At 43.9% G+C, this 17,972-nt stretch overlaps 1 protein-coding gene across 1 annotated transcript in view; it reads left to right on the forward strand.

The window, feature by feature from the left end:
- The first annotated feature begins 17,259 nt into the window (after positions 1–17,259).
- GPR50 (G protein-coupled receptor 50) overlaps positions 17,260–17,972 on the forward strand; it is a 4,528-nt gene continuing 3,815 nt past the window's right edge. The window contains exon 1 of the mRNA XM_029929458.1: positions 17,260–17,446. Coding sequence (XP_029785318.1) covers positions 17,260–17,446 — 187 coding nt within the window. The remainder of the gene's footprint in view (positions 17,447–17,972) is intronic.

The raw sequence follows: 17,972 nt of genomic DNA on the forward strand, positions 1-17,972 counted from the left end.
GTCAGTTAACGTAGAAGTAACTACATCACATGTGATATGACTTTCACATTTGGTCATTCCCTAGTTAGAAAGATTTTTAACAAAGTCTCCTCCCCACCCTCCCATGCAGCGGTCAGTTCCGGGGGCTTCACCTGTTAAGATGATTTGGCTTGTTTGCAAGCCTCTTTCAGAGACCTCTAGGGACAATCTATCACCCACTGTTTCACAATTAAAGCAGGCACAGAATTCTCCTTATTCAGCAAGCACCTGTAATTCCAACAGCCTGGGGGAATGCCTCAGATGTAATAATGTCTCTGCAAATGGAAGTTTCCCTAAGAACCTCTCATCCCTGCAACTTTGCTGTTTTTCAGGTTCCATCTGATAAGTGTATAGACAAACAAAGCTCACCTGTTTTTTTTTTTTTTACTTTTTTATTTATTCTTGAGAGACCGAGAGAGAGAGAGAGAGAGAGAGAGAGAGAGAGAGAGAGAGAGAGAGAGCATGAATGGGGGAGGAGCAGGGAGACACAGAATCTGAAGCAGGCTTCAGGCTCAGAGCTGGCAGCACAGAGCCTGATGTGGGGCTCGAACCCACTGACTGTGAGATCATGACCTGAGCTGAAGTCAGACACTTAACCTACTGAACCACCCAGGTGCCCTACCTGTTTTTTTTTTTTAACTCCCCCACTTTTTTGTTCATGTAATTGAGTAAACCCTGCTTGGTGCATGCGTGCATGTGTGCGTGCGTGCGTGCGTGTGTGTGTGTGTGTGATATGTCTGTGCCCTTAGCCCAACTCCAGGGAATCTCCTTAATCCTTAGACTCCTGAGCCCTTTGCTGGCTGGTAGTGTTGATAAATGCATATCCTTATCACTTTTTTTTTAAAAGCTGTACTGTTCTTTGATATTGAGCTTTTAGAAAGTGATAATTTCATTCTGCAAAATTTGCGGGAACATTCCAGCTTCCAGAGGGTTCCCGCTTCTCCTGGCCCGTTAAGCGGGGCCGGCCCACCAGCATATCTCTCCATAGGGAGCCCCGGACTGTGCAGTAATACACAACCCGAGTCCCCATGGTGCTTCCGGCTAGAAACCCAGGCGGGAGTGAAGCAAGGCCCCCGCCCAGACCAGCTCCACTTTAGATCGGGCATAAGGAGGCCTGGACAGAACAGTGAGACACGGCTGGGAGAAGAGCAGGAACAGAACACTAATCTTGAAGTCTTCTTTTTAGAAGAGGGGTTACTAATTCTATGAATATTGTATATTTTTATATATTTGTTTCTTATTCATTATTTTCTTCTTTCTAGTACAGAAGAAGGGGAACGACAACACATAACCCCGAACAAACAAACCCAACGAACAAACAAACCCAACAACGACTCCTCGTGCCCCTCCGTACCTCCATTTTACAAAGGTTGCTTTCCTGTCTTCACACGGGTCATCCGTTCAGGAGTTTGAAAGATGACAAATGGCTAATTTGGTTGTTCATCTTCTATGCTGCTGGAACGGAGTCCCTGAGTGATAATAGTACACGGAGGCAGGAAGCTACTGTACAACATGAAACTTGTTCTTGTCCTGATTCCTGGCAAGCTGCCCTATGTGCATATGACCCACACTGCAAATTCAACAAGGGTTCGGGCAGTCTAGTGCATTTGAAAATAGAATGGGCTCCATTAGCTTAATACCAAGCATGACAGGTTGCAAATCACTACTCGTTATCTGGTGGGAGTGCAGGTAATTTTCACTCCAACATACATGGAACCCGGACAGACTGCTAGCCGAGTCCTCTGGGTTCACGCATCCCTGGTTCCTGCTGTGGATGTTCTCACATTGGCCTTTGAACCACCGTTACATGGCTTGTGAAAGCCAGTCATGAAAGAGGGAACTCTAGGACAGCTGTCACCATGCCATTGTAAACAACCATGGAATACATTTATGAACCAATTATGACAGGTATTTAGCAAAAGAAGGGAAGAACACTGCCTATTAGACAACACTATACGCAACAGTATTTAGTTCTCTCCGTAAAGGGGGCTTCTCTCCAAATGCAATCAGCATATGACCTTCAACATATGAATTTGGGACGGTGGGAACACAATTCAATCTATAACACTATTCAACCCAATAGTAGCTGTGTGGTCTTCATAAATTACTCAGCCTACCTACCTAGCTGAGGCTCAAGCATAGAGTCTTCAATGAGCACAAGGAGGCCATTTGCAAGGCCCTGGCTCCTGCCCTTTCCATGTTCTTGTTTTTCTAATACGTGGTTCTGGGAAACCCCCCTCTGTGCTGCCTTCTACCCTGTTCCTGGCAGCTTCCTCCTGTCCCTCTTTTACCTGGAACTTCCCAGACTGCACCCATGATCAATTCACTTGGCAGAGCCTAGGCTGGCTCCTCACAGCTTTTCAATAATCCTTGTCTTCATTACCTGCATTCTGGTTCTGGAACAATCTGGCCCACAACTGTTTTTCTACATCCTCTCCCGCCTTGGGCTACTGCCGTCTTTCTTCTTTATTCCACTGCATATCTTTTCAACAGAGTGTTTTTCACATTCTCTTTCCACTTCTTCACTGATCCCGTATTCATAAAGCCTGGAAATCTATCTTCTGGCTTTCTCTCTTTGAATTGTTTTCAGTGACTCCCTAATTGTCAGATCCAGTGGCAAATCCTCAGTTCCCATTTCCCTCAGTATCTCAGATTTATCTGAGTCCACTGATTGCCTCTTCTTCCTGGACATTCTGTGCCCACCATTCCCAAATGTACTGTAATATATAGTTCTGCTCTGATCTGTCTGAGTGTACGTTTCGGTTTATGTAAGAGCTCCTTCCACTGCTCCTCTCCGTCGTAACTCTAACAGGACTCCAGAAGGTGACCCAGATAAACAGAGGAGAATGAGGGGAATTGCCCACCTCTTGTCCAGAAGACCTAGTAGCATCCAGACCCCATAGGTAAGGTGACATTGTGCAATGCATGTCTTAATTGGAGATCTACGAGCACCCAATGGTGGTTCTTCATCCTTTCTCAAGTCTGGACTTCTCAGTCCTCATTCATTAGAAAAGTATTGACTGGGCTCTGAAGTGTAAGACTCTAAGGAGTTATGACAAGCCTCACCGTAAGTCAGCGCAAACTGTTTCCTGCTCTGTGAAAGACCCTGTAACAAGGCAGCAATGCCTATCTGAATGTGGTCCTTGTCACCATACTGGGCCAGCCAGTATGCTAAGACTGGTGAGGGACATGACAGTGGACAAGACACATATGATCTCTGCCTTTTAGAGCTTATATTCCATTGGAATAAAATGACCTTTATTAACCCCTTTTCCAACCTGGCCCCAATCTACTTCCCTGACTTCAGTTTGTGGACTTCCCTCTACTCTTGGCTTCACCCTCTGCCCATATATCAGTCTGGGGCAGTGACAAGACACTATCTGCCTGGATTAACTTTCTTTCTTTCCCCTTTTCCTACTGGGCAAGCTCCTTAATCTCTTCCTTTCCCCTTTAAGGCCAGGGCTTTCTCTGAGTACCTCAGTTACTCCACCTTGAATGTGTCTCAGGTGTACTTTCCACCAGACTACCTCTTCCATAGTACCATGTAGGGGCAAATCTCTGATTTGATGTGATGTTTGTCATAATTCTTCAGTCTTAGACTCAAATAGAATTGCTTTAACACAAGCAGAGGTGGCCCTTGACCTGGCGCCTGTTCTTTAAGGAGTGGAATGGCTGGAGGACGGCCAGAAAAATATCCACTAAACTGAATGGACCATGGCAAAGTTAAGGAACCCAAAAGATCAAGGGGTTATGCTAGAACAGAGCTGATATTTCCTCTTTTAGACCATGCTCAAGTTACCTAGGACCACAGAATTCCTTGCCTGAACTTCCCCTCGCTTTCTTCCGAGTATACACCTTCCTTAGGGTGGACTGAACCAGTGATAATGTGCAATATTAGCCCCAAAAGGAAGCCAAGATGCGGAATGTGAACAAAGTGCAGACATGCATGCTAAGGCATCCACAAGAACATAAATGAAGGTCCTTACCCTTCTGGATGCATTGGGAGTATGAAGAGAAGAAAAACCTCAAGCCAGGGGCTTGGGGACTGACTTTCCAGGCACCAAGTTCAAACATAGCATTTTGAAGTATCTAAAAAGTTTCTATCTGAACCTAACCTTCCAGTCATTAGGAAGATCTAATTGTCAAGCCAGAAAGGGGGACAGAGTATTTAAAATCAAGAGGGCACTTGGAGATCATCTGATTCACTCTCACATGCACCCTGACCCCAAGATTGTACAGACAGAAAAGCTAAAGTCTATTCTCTAGAACTGTGCAATCTACTACTGTAGTCAGCAGCCACCGTGGTGATTTAAATATAAATATTAATTATATTTATATATAGCTAAGAATTAAGTACAATCAAATATTATTTCCTCAGTTGTTACAGTCACATTTCAAGTTTAGTACTCATATGTAGCTGGTGGCTACCATATCACAGATGGACAATATTTCCATCATCGCAGTAGATTCTATTGCATGGTGCTGACTTTAAACTATCTGATGGTGTTACAGATACGTCATCTCTCAGTTCTGAACAAGGATTACCAGAGATGAGTAAGATGTCCTCTTCCCCCATTTGATCATAAAATTAATATTGACTTTTCTCAAGTAATCTCACCATAAATAAAAATTCAGCTAGTGGAAAATGCCAACATATTTGGGAACTTCAAGACACTACCAGAGAAATAATAAAATTGGAAGAAAAACCTACCTTCACCATTGAAGTTTCATGGTGATTTCATTTGGGATTGCACGTAAGACACCAAACTATAAAAGGAAAAATCCCATAATTCCTACAGAGAACTGAAGATTTACCATTCACCTGCTAGAGATTGATTTTTCAAGATAGTCTTCTAAATATATCTCTGTGTCAAAAAGGGTATCCCACTGTGATTCAAGAAGGGAATGGTGCTGTGATTATTTTGGTAATCTTCTTTTTTGACGTAGCCCCAGGTAAGGGTACTAACTACCTCTGTCGAAACACATGTTCCTGCACAGGATAGGGTTCCAGGAAAAAAACATTTGGTCACACATCATAGACAGCTAAACGAAAGCTACTGAGCATTAAAGGGCATTTGTTCCTCTAAGTAAGTTTCCTTCCCTGGAATGTAGCAGTAAATATTGTTAGCTGGAACTGGTGTGGTCCTACTAAGCTTTCATAAAAATTATTTATTATCATTTCCATTACTGAAAAGATCTTCAAAAATATGGAATTATAAAAACTTAGAACTGTAAGTGCTTTTAGAAATCATAAATAAGAAAAAAACCCCAGAAAGTAGAAGTCATTTGTTCAAACTGAATAGAGTCAGAAGTAGAAATCAGGTCCTTCGAGCCTAGGTTTAGTGTTGAAAAGGTTTAGGTTAAGAGGAAATAAAACAGCAAAAAAATGTCCAGAGAGATAAGTGGAGAGTCAAGGGAGTATTCTATCATATAAAGAAAGAGAAGAGAATATTTCAAGAAGGATGGAGTGGCCAGCTGTAACAAATACACTAGACGTGTCAATAAACATGACAGATGAAAAATATTCATTGAATTGAGCAGCATGAATGTCATTGTTGGGTGCCCTTGCTAAAAAGAAGAACTCTCTTCACAGAAAATGAGAACTTCCAATTCCAGGTATGTGCCAGTCTAGGTTAGTTATACCAACTTACCTTCTGAAAAAAAACAGAAGTTAAATACAACATATATTTTTTAAAATATTAAAACATAAAAGATATGAAAACAGAGAAAGGAATTACCAGTATAACATCTAAAGAAGCATGATACCTCATAAAGATTAATGGAAAAAATCCTTTGCTCTGAGGTTATCTTCAGATCCTGGCAAGCTTGAACTTAGGGTTTGACAGCCTCAAAGGGCGAGGAGGACAGGAGTCAAAGACCAGGACTTGACCATTTTGAGAAGTCTAAGAGGAGATGTTCCTCACAATAAACTAAGGACCCAAAGGACTATAACTTCAAGGTAAGGATAAAATGGAAGTAAATTGGCCCCTCTCTTAGGTGACTACAAAGAAGGAAAACATCAGACACCTGATACACTGGAATGTCCAAAACAATATACCAGTTAACACCATTGATGTAAGTAAACTAAACATTTTCCTTAAAAGACCATGAATATATGTCTGGACAAAAACAATTCAAATAAATGTTATAAGAGAAAGTTACAGAAAGGCTGACATTTTAAAAGAATAGTAAAAAAAATAGCATGAAATTACTAACTAAAGAAAAGCTGGTGTGGCTACATTAATATCAGACAAAGCAGATATAAAGGCAAAAGGCATTATTAGGTATAGTGTGTTATTTCATATAATAGAAACTTCAATTGACTAAAACGTTATAGCAGTTATAAACATATATGGGCTTAATAACACAGGGTCAAAATATATAAAGCAATAATTTATAGAAGTACAACTAGAAATAGATAAGTTCACATTGATGGTGAAAGATTTTTAATATGCTCCCCGAAGCTGATGAAGAAAAGACAAAAAGATTAAATTAAGATTATTAAAAAATTAAGATTACAGAAGATTAAAATAAAATGGTTTAGCAGCTTGATGTAATAGGCATATATGTAGAACAATGCATTCAGAAGCTGCAGAATACAAACTTATTTAATTTTAAAGCTACAAACATTCGCCATATTTAGGTCTCAACAAATTAAAAAATATTTAACATATACAATATGCTCTTTGATCACAATGGAATTAAAATAGAAATTAGCAACAAAAGGATTTCTAGTATGTCTCTATGTGTTTGGAAATTAAGAACTATAATTTTTAAATAACCCATGAGTCACAAAAGATATTTTAAGAAAAAAGATATTGAGATTTTAATAATGAAAACGCTGCACATTAAAATTATGAAATGCAAAGAAAGAAATGCTTAGAGTGAAGTTTATATTAAATGGACATATTAAAAAAAGGGAAAGAAAAAAGGACTAAAATGAACTTTCTATGCATCCATCTAAACAGTTAGTAAAAGGACAGTAAATTAATCCCAAAGAAATTAAAAGGGAGGAAATAATAAAGATATGAATAGAAGTTAGTAAATTAGAAATCAAGCATACAATGGAGAGGTCAACTAAGCCAAAACTGGATTCTTTCTTTATTTTTGTATTTTTTAATGTTTGTTTATTTTTTAGAGAGACAGAGAGAGTGTATAAGTGGGGGAAGGTAGAGAGAAAGGGAGACACAGAATCCAAAGCAGGCTCTGGTTCTGAGCTGTCTGCACAGAGCCAGAAGCAGGGTTCAAACCGAGCTGAAGTCACACACTTAACTGACTGAGCCACCCAGGCTCCCCCAAAAGTGGATTCTTTAAAAGGAACCAAAAAAATCAAACTTTTGTGGGTTTGATGAAGAATAAAAAGTAAGAATGCATTGAAAACTAATATTAAGAATGAATAAGGTTCTATTGCTACAGTTGTGCAGAAATTAAAAAGATAGTAAGAGGATATTATAAACAACTTTATGTCATTTCATATGTTATTTCAATATGTTTGAAAATATAGATAAAATGGATAAATTCCTAGAAAATAGTAACTATCAAACTTAAATCTAGAAAGTTCTAGTTCTCATACCCCTAGACTGCCAAAAATTTTTTTATAGGAGGTCTGGAAATCATTTAAAGGTCTATAGCAACCAATCAAATGCCAACCGAAGAAAAAGCCACATTTAAAACAGAGAAGGGGTGGCTCAGTTGGTTAAGCATCTGGCTCTTGATTTTGGTTCAGGTCATGATCTCACAGCGTTTGTGAGTTTGAGCCCTGTATCAGGCTCTGCACTGACACTGGGGAGCCCACTTAGGATTCTCTCTCTCTCTCTCTCTCTCTCTCTCTCTCTCTCTCTCTCTCTCTTTGCTCCTCCTCTGCTCATGTGCACTCTCTCTCTACCAAAATAAATAAATAAACTTAAAAAATAAAACATAGAGAGAAGCAAACCATAAGAGACTCTTAAATACAGAGAACAAAGAGGGTTACTGGAGGGGAGGGGTGGATGGATGGGCTAAGTGGGTGATGGGCATTTAAGGAGGCACTTGTTGGGATGAGCACTGGATGTCATGTGTAAGTGATGAATCACTGGGTTCTACTCCTGAAACCAATGCTACACTGTATGTTAACTACCTTGAATTTAAATAAATAAATAAATTAAAAAAATGTTAACATTAAAATAGCAGTAACCAAATAAAACAAAATGGTGGGAAGGTTCATGGCACTTGTACTCACCCTTTCTCTGCAGATTAGGGGAGCTACAGCTCAGTCCCAGTGCCCTTCCATGTAATGGAGAGAAGACTTCTAAAGAAGAATGAACACCAATACTCCTCAAACTCTTACCAAAGTTGAAGAGGATAGAACACTTAGAAACTCATTTTGTGAGGCCAGCACTAATCTGATCCCACACCAAAGACAATATTAAAAAAACCCTACAAACCAATATCCCTTATGAATATTGATATGATAATGCTGAACAAAAATACTAGCAAACCAAATTCCACAGCACTTTACAAATTTTTTTACGCTATGACCAACAGGGTCTTATTCTGGGGATGCAAGGATGGTTCAACACGTGCAAATCAATCAATGTAATACACCACTGTAACAGGATGAAGGGAAAAACCACATGGTCCTCTCAAATGATGCAGAAAAAAAACATTTGACAAAAACCCTGAGAAAATGTCTATGGTTTTGTTCCAAATGGGAGCTCAGTGGGGCCAAGTATTGCTGGGGCTTCATTCTAATTCGCTGAGGTATTAAGTCCAAGAAACAAATACCCCTGGCCTTGGCAAAGAAAAGCCAAAAGAGAAGCACCTTTGTTTATTTATTTATTTATTTATTTATTTATTTATTTATTTATTTTTAATAGTTTATTGTCAAATTGGTTTCCATATAACACCCAGTGCTTCTCCCCACAAGTGCCCCCCACCATGTCCATCACCCCCTCCCTCCCCTTCCCCCTTCAGTCCATGGTTCCTCTTCAGTATTCAGTAGTCTCCCGTGATCTGTGTCCCTCACTCTCCCCCGCTCTCTTTCCCCCTTCCTCTCCCCATGGTCCCCTGCCAGGTCTCTCCTGCTAGACCTATGAGTGCAAACATATGGTATCTGTCCTTCTCTGCCCGACTTATTTCACTTAGCATGACACCCTCGAGGTCCATCCACTTTGCGACAAATGGCCATATGTCATTCTTTCTCATTGCCATGTAGTACTCCATTGTGTATATATACCACATCTTCTCGATCCATTCATCAGGTGATGGACATTGCAGCCGCTCTGGAAAACAGTGTGGAGGCTCCTCAAAAAACTATCGATAGAACTCCCCTATGACCCAGCAATACCACTTCTAGGGATTTACCCAAGGGATACAGGAGTGCTGATGCATAGAAGAAGCACCTTTGAAGTCCTGCACTCTTTCTGACTTAGGCAAGTGTGAGGTTGTTTCCTCATTTTCCCCTTTCTACAGAAAGTTCCAATGATTTTTTTTAGTGGCTCTTTAGGCAAATGAATGGTCCTGTAGGATGTTTCATTGAAGTTCATCCTTTTGCTTCCTTAAAATTCCAGATAGCCACATCTCTTCCTTTGGTTCCCCAAACAGTCTTTTTCTCTTAGCTTGAGGAGGTCATACCTGCACATAACCTTGCCTTTCACTCATGGACCTCCCTCTGCCTGGGATGGATATAGAAGTAACATTAGACAGTACTGACCTGAACAGCTGGTTAAGATGACAAAACAATATAAATAAGTGTAACATCCTTTTTGACTTCTTGCTGATTATATCATCATGTAAATAGAGCTAGATGCAGGTAGCTTTGAGATGATCTGACTTGGAATCTAGGTTACATAGGATATACAAAATGCCTTTGGGGGACTCCTGGGAAGGACTCCCAAAAGTTGTCTTGCCAGGCAGCTGAAACTGAGTATGAGTTTTCAGAGAGACTTGTCATAAGCTTTAAGATGCCATTGATAGAAAACACAAATGCTGATTAGAAGCAGCACATGACCCCAATGTTTATAGCAATGCCATCAACAATAGCCAAATTATGGAAAGAGTCCAAATGTCCATCGACCGATGAATGGATAAAGAAGATGTGGTGTATGGTATGTGGTAATGGAGTATTACTCAGCCATCAGAAAGAATGAAATCTTGGATTTGCAACAATGTGGATGGAACTAGAGTGTATTATGCTAAGCAAAAGAAGTCAGTCCGAGAAAGATAAATATCATATGACTTTACTCATATGTAGAATTTAAGAAACAAAACAGATGAACATAGAAGGGAATTAAAAGTAAGATAAAAACAGAGAAGGAGACAAAGCATAAGAGACTCTTAAATACAGAGACCAAACTGAGGGTGGCTGGTGTGGAGATGGGTTTGGGGATGGGCTAAATGGGGGGTGGGCATTAAGGAGGGCACCTGTGATGAACACAGGTCCAGAGTGGACCAAACCCCTTGTTGGGGAAGACACGCCCTTTACCAAGCAAAGCCCATCCTTATATTTGACTAATTTAGAATCAGCCAGAGGCTGTAGCTCAGTCATAGGGTTGCCAGGTAAAACACAAAGGAACCAGTTAGATTTAAATTTCTAATAAATAATGGATAGTTTGTAGTATAAATAAGTCCAAATATTGCATGGAACATGCTTAGATTCTACTCATATTTATTTGAAATTCAATTTTAAACTGGGAACCGCATATTTTCATTTGCTAAAGCAGGCCACCCTCGTCAGGTAGGCCATAGGGATGAATCTAGCAGTAGGAAGAGAATATGGTCAGGCCTCCAGCCCCTGGGAGAACAAAGCAGCCCCATTTTCAGGGAGGTAGGTAGGTTATTGTCAGGTATTGGGCCAGGAACCCCATCACTACAACTGAAGTAGAGGATGGGATTGAGACTGAGGGCCAAAGCAAGTTATTTATTTATTGGTGGTAACTTTATTTTTTTTATTTTTTTTTAGAATATAACACTATTTTTTTAAACATATATAATTATTTTCCATCATTTACAATACAGTAGTTACAATGACACTCCAAATGGATAAGCAAAGTAAAAAATCAGAACCCCAACTTCTTTTTCATGTAATTAGACTTATACAGAAATTAGAAGGTTAAGTAACAACTAGTTAATCACCTAATTCTCGCCCCGGAAACGCAAGTTTTACAAACTAGAGCAAGTGTATAAAGTCCCAGTAGGACCACACCTTCAGGAACGCACTAAGCACTGAGTCACTGACTTCCACATCTAGAATTCCTTAAATTGTCAGTGGCTAGTTGTAGGATTGGGTTAAGAATATGGTTTCTCTAAGAGGGGTCCCTGGGGCACTTTCTTCAGAATCACCTGGGAATTTGAAAAACATGCAGATTTCAGGGTCTCACCCCAGATCTACCAAATTGGAACCTTTAGGGAGAAGCCTAGAAAGATGTGTTTTTTTCTAAGCACTCCTGATGGCTCTGACATTCACTAAAATTGCTAACCAGTGCCTTAGCAATAATCAGGCATAATGGTTAATGCACAGACTCTGGAGGCAGACCACCCAAGCTAGACTTTTGGCTTTACCTCATTATCTGTGCAACCTGGCACAAGTGATATAGCTTCTCTCGGCCTCAGCGTCTTCATTGGTGAAAAAAGGATAATAATTGTGCCTATAATATAGGGCTATTGTTAGTATAGAATGAGAATATGTGGATAAAGCCCTGAGAGCAGTGTCTGACATCTAGGAAGACACATACATGTTAGTCATTACTAGGGGTTGAAAGGACTCGTTTGGACACTCATATCCTATGTCTTGTGATAGAGTAGGCAGAAGCAGAGCTCCCGGGGCCAGGGATTTGTTGCACCAGAAGTCATGAGGATGATTAATAAGAGGGACAGTTTGAAAATGCACAGGTGATCACGCTTGGCTGGAATGAGAAGTTAGGAAAATAGATATTGTTCATTAAGCTCTAATTAGCAGGTAAATTGTACAAGAGAAAGGGAGTCCAAGTGTTACTACAAGTAATTAATGTGCTGCTTCTCTCTCTGATAACCGTTTAATTTGAACTGTCTAACCTGTAGTCTTTCTCAGGCATTAAGATCCTGGGAATACTGGCTGCTAATTATTTTTGTAAGCCTCTGATTGCACTAAAGGAAATGGATGTGTCTTACTCTTCCTAATGACTCAAGCACCAGGAGAAGATAAAGTGGTTCTAGCTATGATGAATTATGCCCAAGAGATTTGGAGACGGCAATCATTCTCTTTGTTCATTTAACAAATGTGAACAGTGTCTTCGCATTGGTAAAGTAAATGTGACCAGACATAGTCTGTTCAGGAAAACAACCCAATTGGTTAATGCTCACTCTACCAGTGACTTTATTGCTGCCTCAACCCCTGCTCGGTTCTTTTGAGGCTACAGCCTTACCTCAGGAGTCCTGGCCCCCCACCCTCGATCTGGGACTAGACCTCCCTCAGCCTGGGCTGGTACTATGCTCTGCTGAGAAAGCCAGCTTCTGCTGCCTGAGCTAACCCAGCTGCCTGTGGACTTTAAGTGTGAGCCATGTGTAGACCAACTATTCCGCATGCTTCCATTCTGATTCATGTAAAAAAAAATCTGTTTGTTCTTTCTTGTGGAAACGATACAGACTGTGTCAGCGAAGCATGTGGGGTGCTAGTGAAAAGACACTACGTTCCTCTCCCCCTGACACACTGTTACATGTCATGGAGGCCTGGGATATTGATGAGCACCCATTGTGTGGCAGCTGGGGGGCAGAGTCTCTGTTGTCTCAGAGAGCCTCTGTCCTCAATAAAGCTTAGACAGAGTATTAGACACTTTCAGAATAAGAATATTAATAGTAGGGTAACCTGGGTGGCTCAGTCAGTTGGGTGTCCGACTCTTGATTTATACTCAGGTTATGATCTTCTGGTGTGTGAGACTGAGCCCTGTGATGGGCTCTGCGCTGACATGCGGAGCGCACTTGGGATTCTCTCTCTTCCTCTCTCTCTCTCTGCCTTTCCTCCATTCATGCAAACCAATATGTGCGCTCTCTCTCTCTCTCTCTCTCTCTCTCTCTCTCTCTCTCTCTCAAAATAAATAAATAAAAATAAGCATTAAAAAAGAACAGTAATAACAGCTAGTGGTTGTTAAGTGTTTACTGTTCTAAGTGTTTGCATATATTATCTCATTCAAGTCTCCCATCAACCCTCTGATGAGTCATTATGATTATCTGGGCTCAAGCTCGTTTTTATTTTTAAGAACGGAGCCAAAAACAATCTCCATCCAGAAGAGCATTGTCCAAAGAAGTCTGGAGTGCTTGGGGACATCCTTGGCTGTCCAGCCCTTGTTGGGATTGGAGGCACTAAGAGGCCCTCTGCTTGGCTGTCTTGGGCCAGGGGTCGCTTGTGGCTAAAAAAGAACCCAAACTGTTCCCAGTAGTATTACTCATAATCACCCCAAAGTGGAAATAACCCAAAGGTCCACTGATTGGTGAGTAGATACGCAAAATATGGGTTATCCATACAATGGAATACTATATGACTATAAAAGGGAATTGGGGTACTAATGCATGCTACAACATGGCTAAACCTTGAAGAGATGCTAAGGGAAAGAAACCAGACACAGAAGACCACATATTGTATGATTCCATTAATACAAAATATTCATAATGGAAATCCATAGAGACACAAATCAGATTAGTGGTTTCTAGAAGCTGGGGGCTTGGCGGGAATGGGGAGTGACTGCTAAGGGGTACAGAGTTTCTTTTTGGGTTGATGGGAATGCTCTGAAATTACATAGTGGTGATAGTTGCAGAACTTAGTGAATATACAGAAAACCACTGAACTGTGCACTTTAAAAAGGTGACTACTGTATGTGAATATATGTCAATAAAAACAACCTAATGAAAAAAACCAAACAATAACAACAGAAAAGAGAACACAGAATCGACCCTATCAAGTGCCTGAGCAAAACACTAGTGTTGGCATCACCTTGGGCAAGTCCTGTTACCTCTCAGAGCCTGTTTCCCCATCTATTAAGTGGCATTGTTGGAGAAAATATACCCCTGATGGGGTTTTGAAACCTATAAAATGCTTATTTAAAATGACAATGCATTAATTACAGGCAACTATTGTCCGCATCTGCACCGAAAATTTGCCCATTTGCCAGCAGAAACTGCTTGCTCTCAACTTTGAAAAGAGAGCCAAGTTGCTGGCTTCAACTCTGCCTGCCAGTGCCTCCTCCCCCCCCAATCTTTCAGAACATGAGAAATGTGGAGGCTGATATTGAAGAAAGTTTTCTGTATCAACAAGAAGAGTGAAGAATCTTTTAATATCTACCTTTTACATAGAATGCTCCTTGGCATCACTTCTGCCTGAGATGTGGTGAGTTTTCAGTGCTGGGCATCCTCTGGGAGACCAGGTAGTCTTCCTTATTTTCATAATAAGTGATCTAGGGGAAGAGATCAAGCTAGGACCTCGCTGGGCTCCAGGATTGAAAGGTCTTTACACAATTCCCTGTCCACTATTCATTATTTTATTCTCCTTCCCAATCTCTGTATGGGTTTCCAAGGTTTTCCTAGAAACCCTCACCCCCACCCCAGAAACTGTCCTAGGTGTCCTCTGTTTGGATTCGAATCCCAAATCAATTGTTTCTCAACCCCCAGTTATTAGGGCTTCCTAACAGGTCTTTTAGAAAGATACTTTAAAATCCTTTGGAAGCTTAAATAAACAGTGTACACGGGATTCTACCCAATAGAGAGCTCTGCCCTTAACTGTACCAAAGCAGTTGAAGTTACTGCACAGGAGTCTTGTCTTATCCTTGCAAATTGTGACTGGTTTTCCTCCTCATATGGATCCACACAGCAGATTCAAGATTCCTCTGTTTTCCTTAGGACGGGGATATGTTCAGATTCCTTAAGGTAGTTCATAAAAATAACAAATTTAATTTAACCAGGCGCAGACCCACCCCCCATTATGAAAAGACTTGCTTCTGCCACTTGTCCGGTACTGAAAAAGCCAAGTCCCTGGAGGTCGTGGTCAAGCAGGGTCCAAACAGGGGCAAGGGCCAGGGGCCAGGGGTCAGCCAAACCTCTCTCGAGCTCACTCCTCAGTCCCAGGCATCCAGGCCTGCCCCGGACACAGTCCCCGAGACTTCCCAGTGCGCCAGGGTTTCCACCAGCTCTGCAGCCACCGCATCGCGGAAGTACGGAATATAACAATGCCCGAAAGAACAGTTTGCCACCTCTCTTTACAGGATTGTTGCCGGGGGAGGCGGTGCAGGGGAGACTCCAGTATCTTCAGTCGCTAGAATGCGCGGTTCCCTTTTCCTTCAAAATTTTTGTTTATTGGAATTTACAACGGCTTCATGCCACGGCGTGGACGGGCTTTTGGCCGCTAGCCTCCCTTACAGGGCGCGAGCCAGTTCTCTAGCTGCGTTTATGGGTAAATCTGGCTAAGTCCAGCCAGGAGAGTAAGCCTTCCAGGTTCCAGCCGGCCAGCCCTCGGCAGTGAGATAGTGAATGTGAAAAGGCTCAAAGCCGGACATTGTCATTCGTGCGGATTCCCTTCTCAGTAGCAAACTCAGGGGGTGGGTTGGGGGGATTCATCTTCAGACATTCCCACTCTGGGCTTTTCAGCGAGAGAAAGTGCGTGCAATCCTGTTTTCAGCCCGGTCTGGGTTTCCGTTAAAGGTCCCTGAACGTCGTGGTCCACTGCGGAACCCTCCCCCATCCCCCGCCCACAGCCCTGTGTCGGACCCCCTTCCCAGGTAGGAGGGGGCTGCGGCGTCCGGACGGCGGTGCTCGGGTACAGTGCAACCCGCCCCCTCGCCCCAACTGCAGCAAGAACGCTGGCCTGGGACAAGTTTCACGGACATTTACTGCGCAGCTGCTCCGCGGGAGCCGCAACTTTGAGCAGGGGCAGAAATCCATTCCCGCGACCAAGGTGGTGGAGGGCGCGAGTACAGAATCGCGCCCGGGCAGTTTGCGCCCCAGCCGTCCCGATTTTCAGGGCCCGCGCACTTCGCGAGCCCGGGCGCACGCCGGGGACCGTGCTGTCCCCGGAGGGAGATTTACAGGGACGGGGACGGGCCGAACGAATGGGGTGGAAACCCCTGGCAGGGGAGCCCTGGCAGGGGGTGGCAAGAGAGAAGGACCGGCGTGAGTTACGGGCCTGGGCGGAGGTGCTGGTCTGCCGCTGTCTTCTGGGCTGCAGTGCCCGACACCTCGGCTACCGTCCCCCCCGCCGTCACGGCTCCCCGCGCCTGCCCGAGAGCCCTGCGCTACCGGGTCGAGCGTGGGGAGCACCTCTAGAGAGGACAAGAGCCGAACCTGTCGCCTGCGTTACTTTTTCTCAAAGGAGCCTCTGAGCTCCCGCAGTCACAGCGCCCAGCAGCGGGAAAGGGGATCAGCCCCTGCTCTCGCTTACCCCAAAGTTGGGGATGAATAGCCACCAGCTACCTCCCATAGCACCCGAGCGCAGACTCACTCCCTGCTCCCAGACCCCAGCGCAGGGGACACCTCCTTAGGGAAAGTAGAAGCCCTTGATTGATTGAACTATTGCTCGCAGCCGTTAAGGGAGCCAACCAGCCACTAGCAGAGATAAGTTCGTTAGAGACTGGGCACCCAGACTGAGTGGAGGCTCTGGGCAGCTGTGCCCTGCTTCCCAGGAAGTGCAAAAGGCTCTGAACGGGCAAAAGCACCTGGAGTGGGATGAACCTTTCAACGAGACTGTAGCAGCACATATCTAGGGTTCAAAGGCCGCTGGCATTCTCTGACACTCTGCTAGGGGCTACCGACTGGCTTGAGTTGGAAATAGACCTCGAGAGAGACCCCATGCCCGTGTTCTGCATTTTACATTCCTTGGCTAAGTGTTTGCGTTGTAAAGGAAAGGAGAAGAACTTGCTAGAAACGGAACTGCAGTGGCTAGGGCGGGGAGGTGGAATCTGAGCTTGTCACGAAGCAAGGTACCTAAGGGATGGCGGGGGCGGCTCGAGGGGAAGCACAAACAAGGCAGTCGGAAGCAAGATGACACCTCTTTGTGGATTTGTCCAACAAGAGTTGGAAACCAAAGCGGGGGTGTTTGGGGAGCTCTGATTGGTCGGGGGGAGGGATTTGGGGTGGGGCTAGCCACCTCTTGAGGCTTTAAAAGCTCATCGGAGAGGGGCGGGTTGCTGTCATTCGGGCTCTGCTCCTCGGAGAGGACGCAGCGTTCTCCAGAAGCTCCTGGTGACAGAGCCGGTGTTCGCTCTCCGGACTGGCTGGGAGAGCCTACGGGTCTCCGGCAGCAACATGGGGCGTACCCTAGCGGTTCCCACCCCATATGGCTGCATTGGCTGCAAGCTGCCACAGCCAGACTACCCTCCAGCTTTAATCATCTCTATGTTCTGCGCAATGGTTATCACCATGGTCGTAAACCTGATCGGCAACTCCATGGTCATCTTAGCTGTGACAAAGAACAAGAAGCTTCGAAATTCTGGTAAGCCACCCTTCCTTCTTCCTACCCAACGTGCAGCCACTTGCAAACCCTAGGTCATTAGTTTGGGCGCCTGAAATAGGGAACGCTCAGACAGTACCCTCACATTGAATGTCCCTACTCTCAAATTCCCTGAGAAACTGGGCGATGATGTTCTGCCGGGCCCCCATAAATTTAGAGCTTCTCAAAGCTGTGGGAACTCGGGGGGAAATAAGCTTTTGCGTCCAACTGCAAAGCCGGGGTCCCTCGGTGCGCGGCAGATCGCTCAGCCCTGCCCCGTCCGAGTCGTGATGCAGAGGGACCCGGCACCCGAGCGGAGAGTTCGGCCACCGCCTGCGGACAGCACGCCGAGCCAGAGCCCACCGAGGTGGTGGCGCGAAGACCACGCGGGCCGAATTGCTGCGGAGGGAGCCGCCACGTTGCGACCCGCTCCGGGAAAAGTTAAGTTCGTGGCGGCCGCGGCGACTGTGGCGGCGCTTACAGGCGCGCAGCGCAGCGGCGGCGCCCCGAGCCGGCCGAGCCCCGGCTG

Source organism: Suricata suricatta, chromosome X (genome assembly GCF_006229205.1).
Source record: "Suricata suricatta isolate VVHF042 chromosome X, meerkat_22Aug2017_6uvM2_HiC, whole genome shotgun sequence".
Lineage (NCBI taxonomy): Eukaryota > Metazoa > Chordata > Mammalia > Carnivora > Herpestidae > Suricata > Suricata suricatta.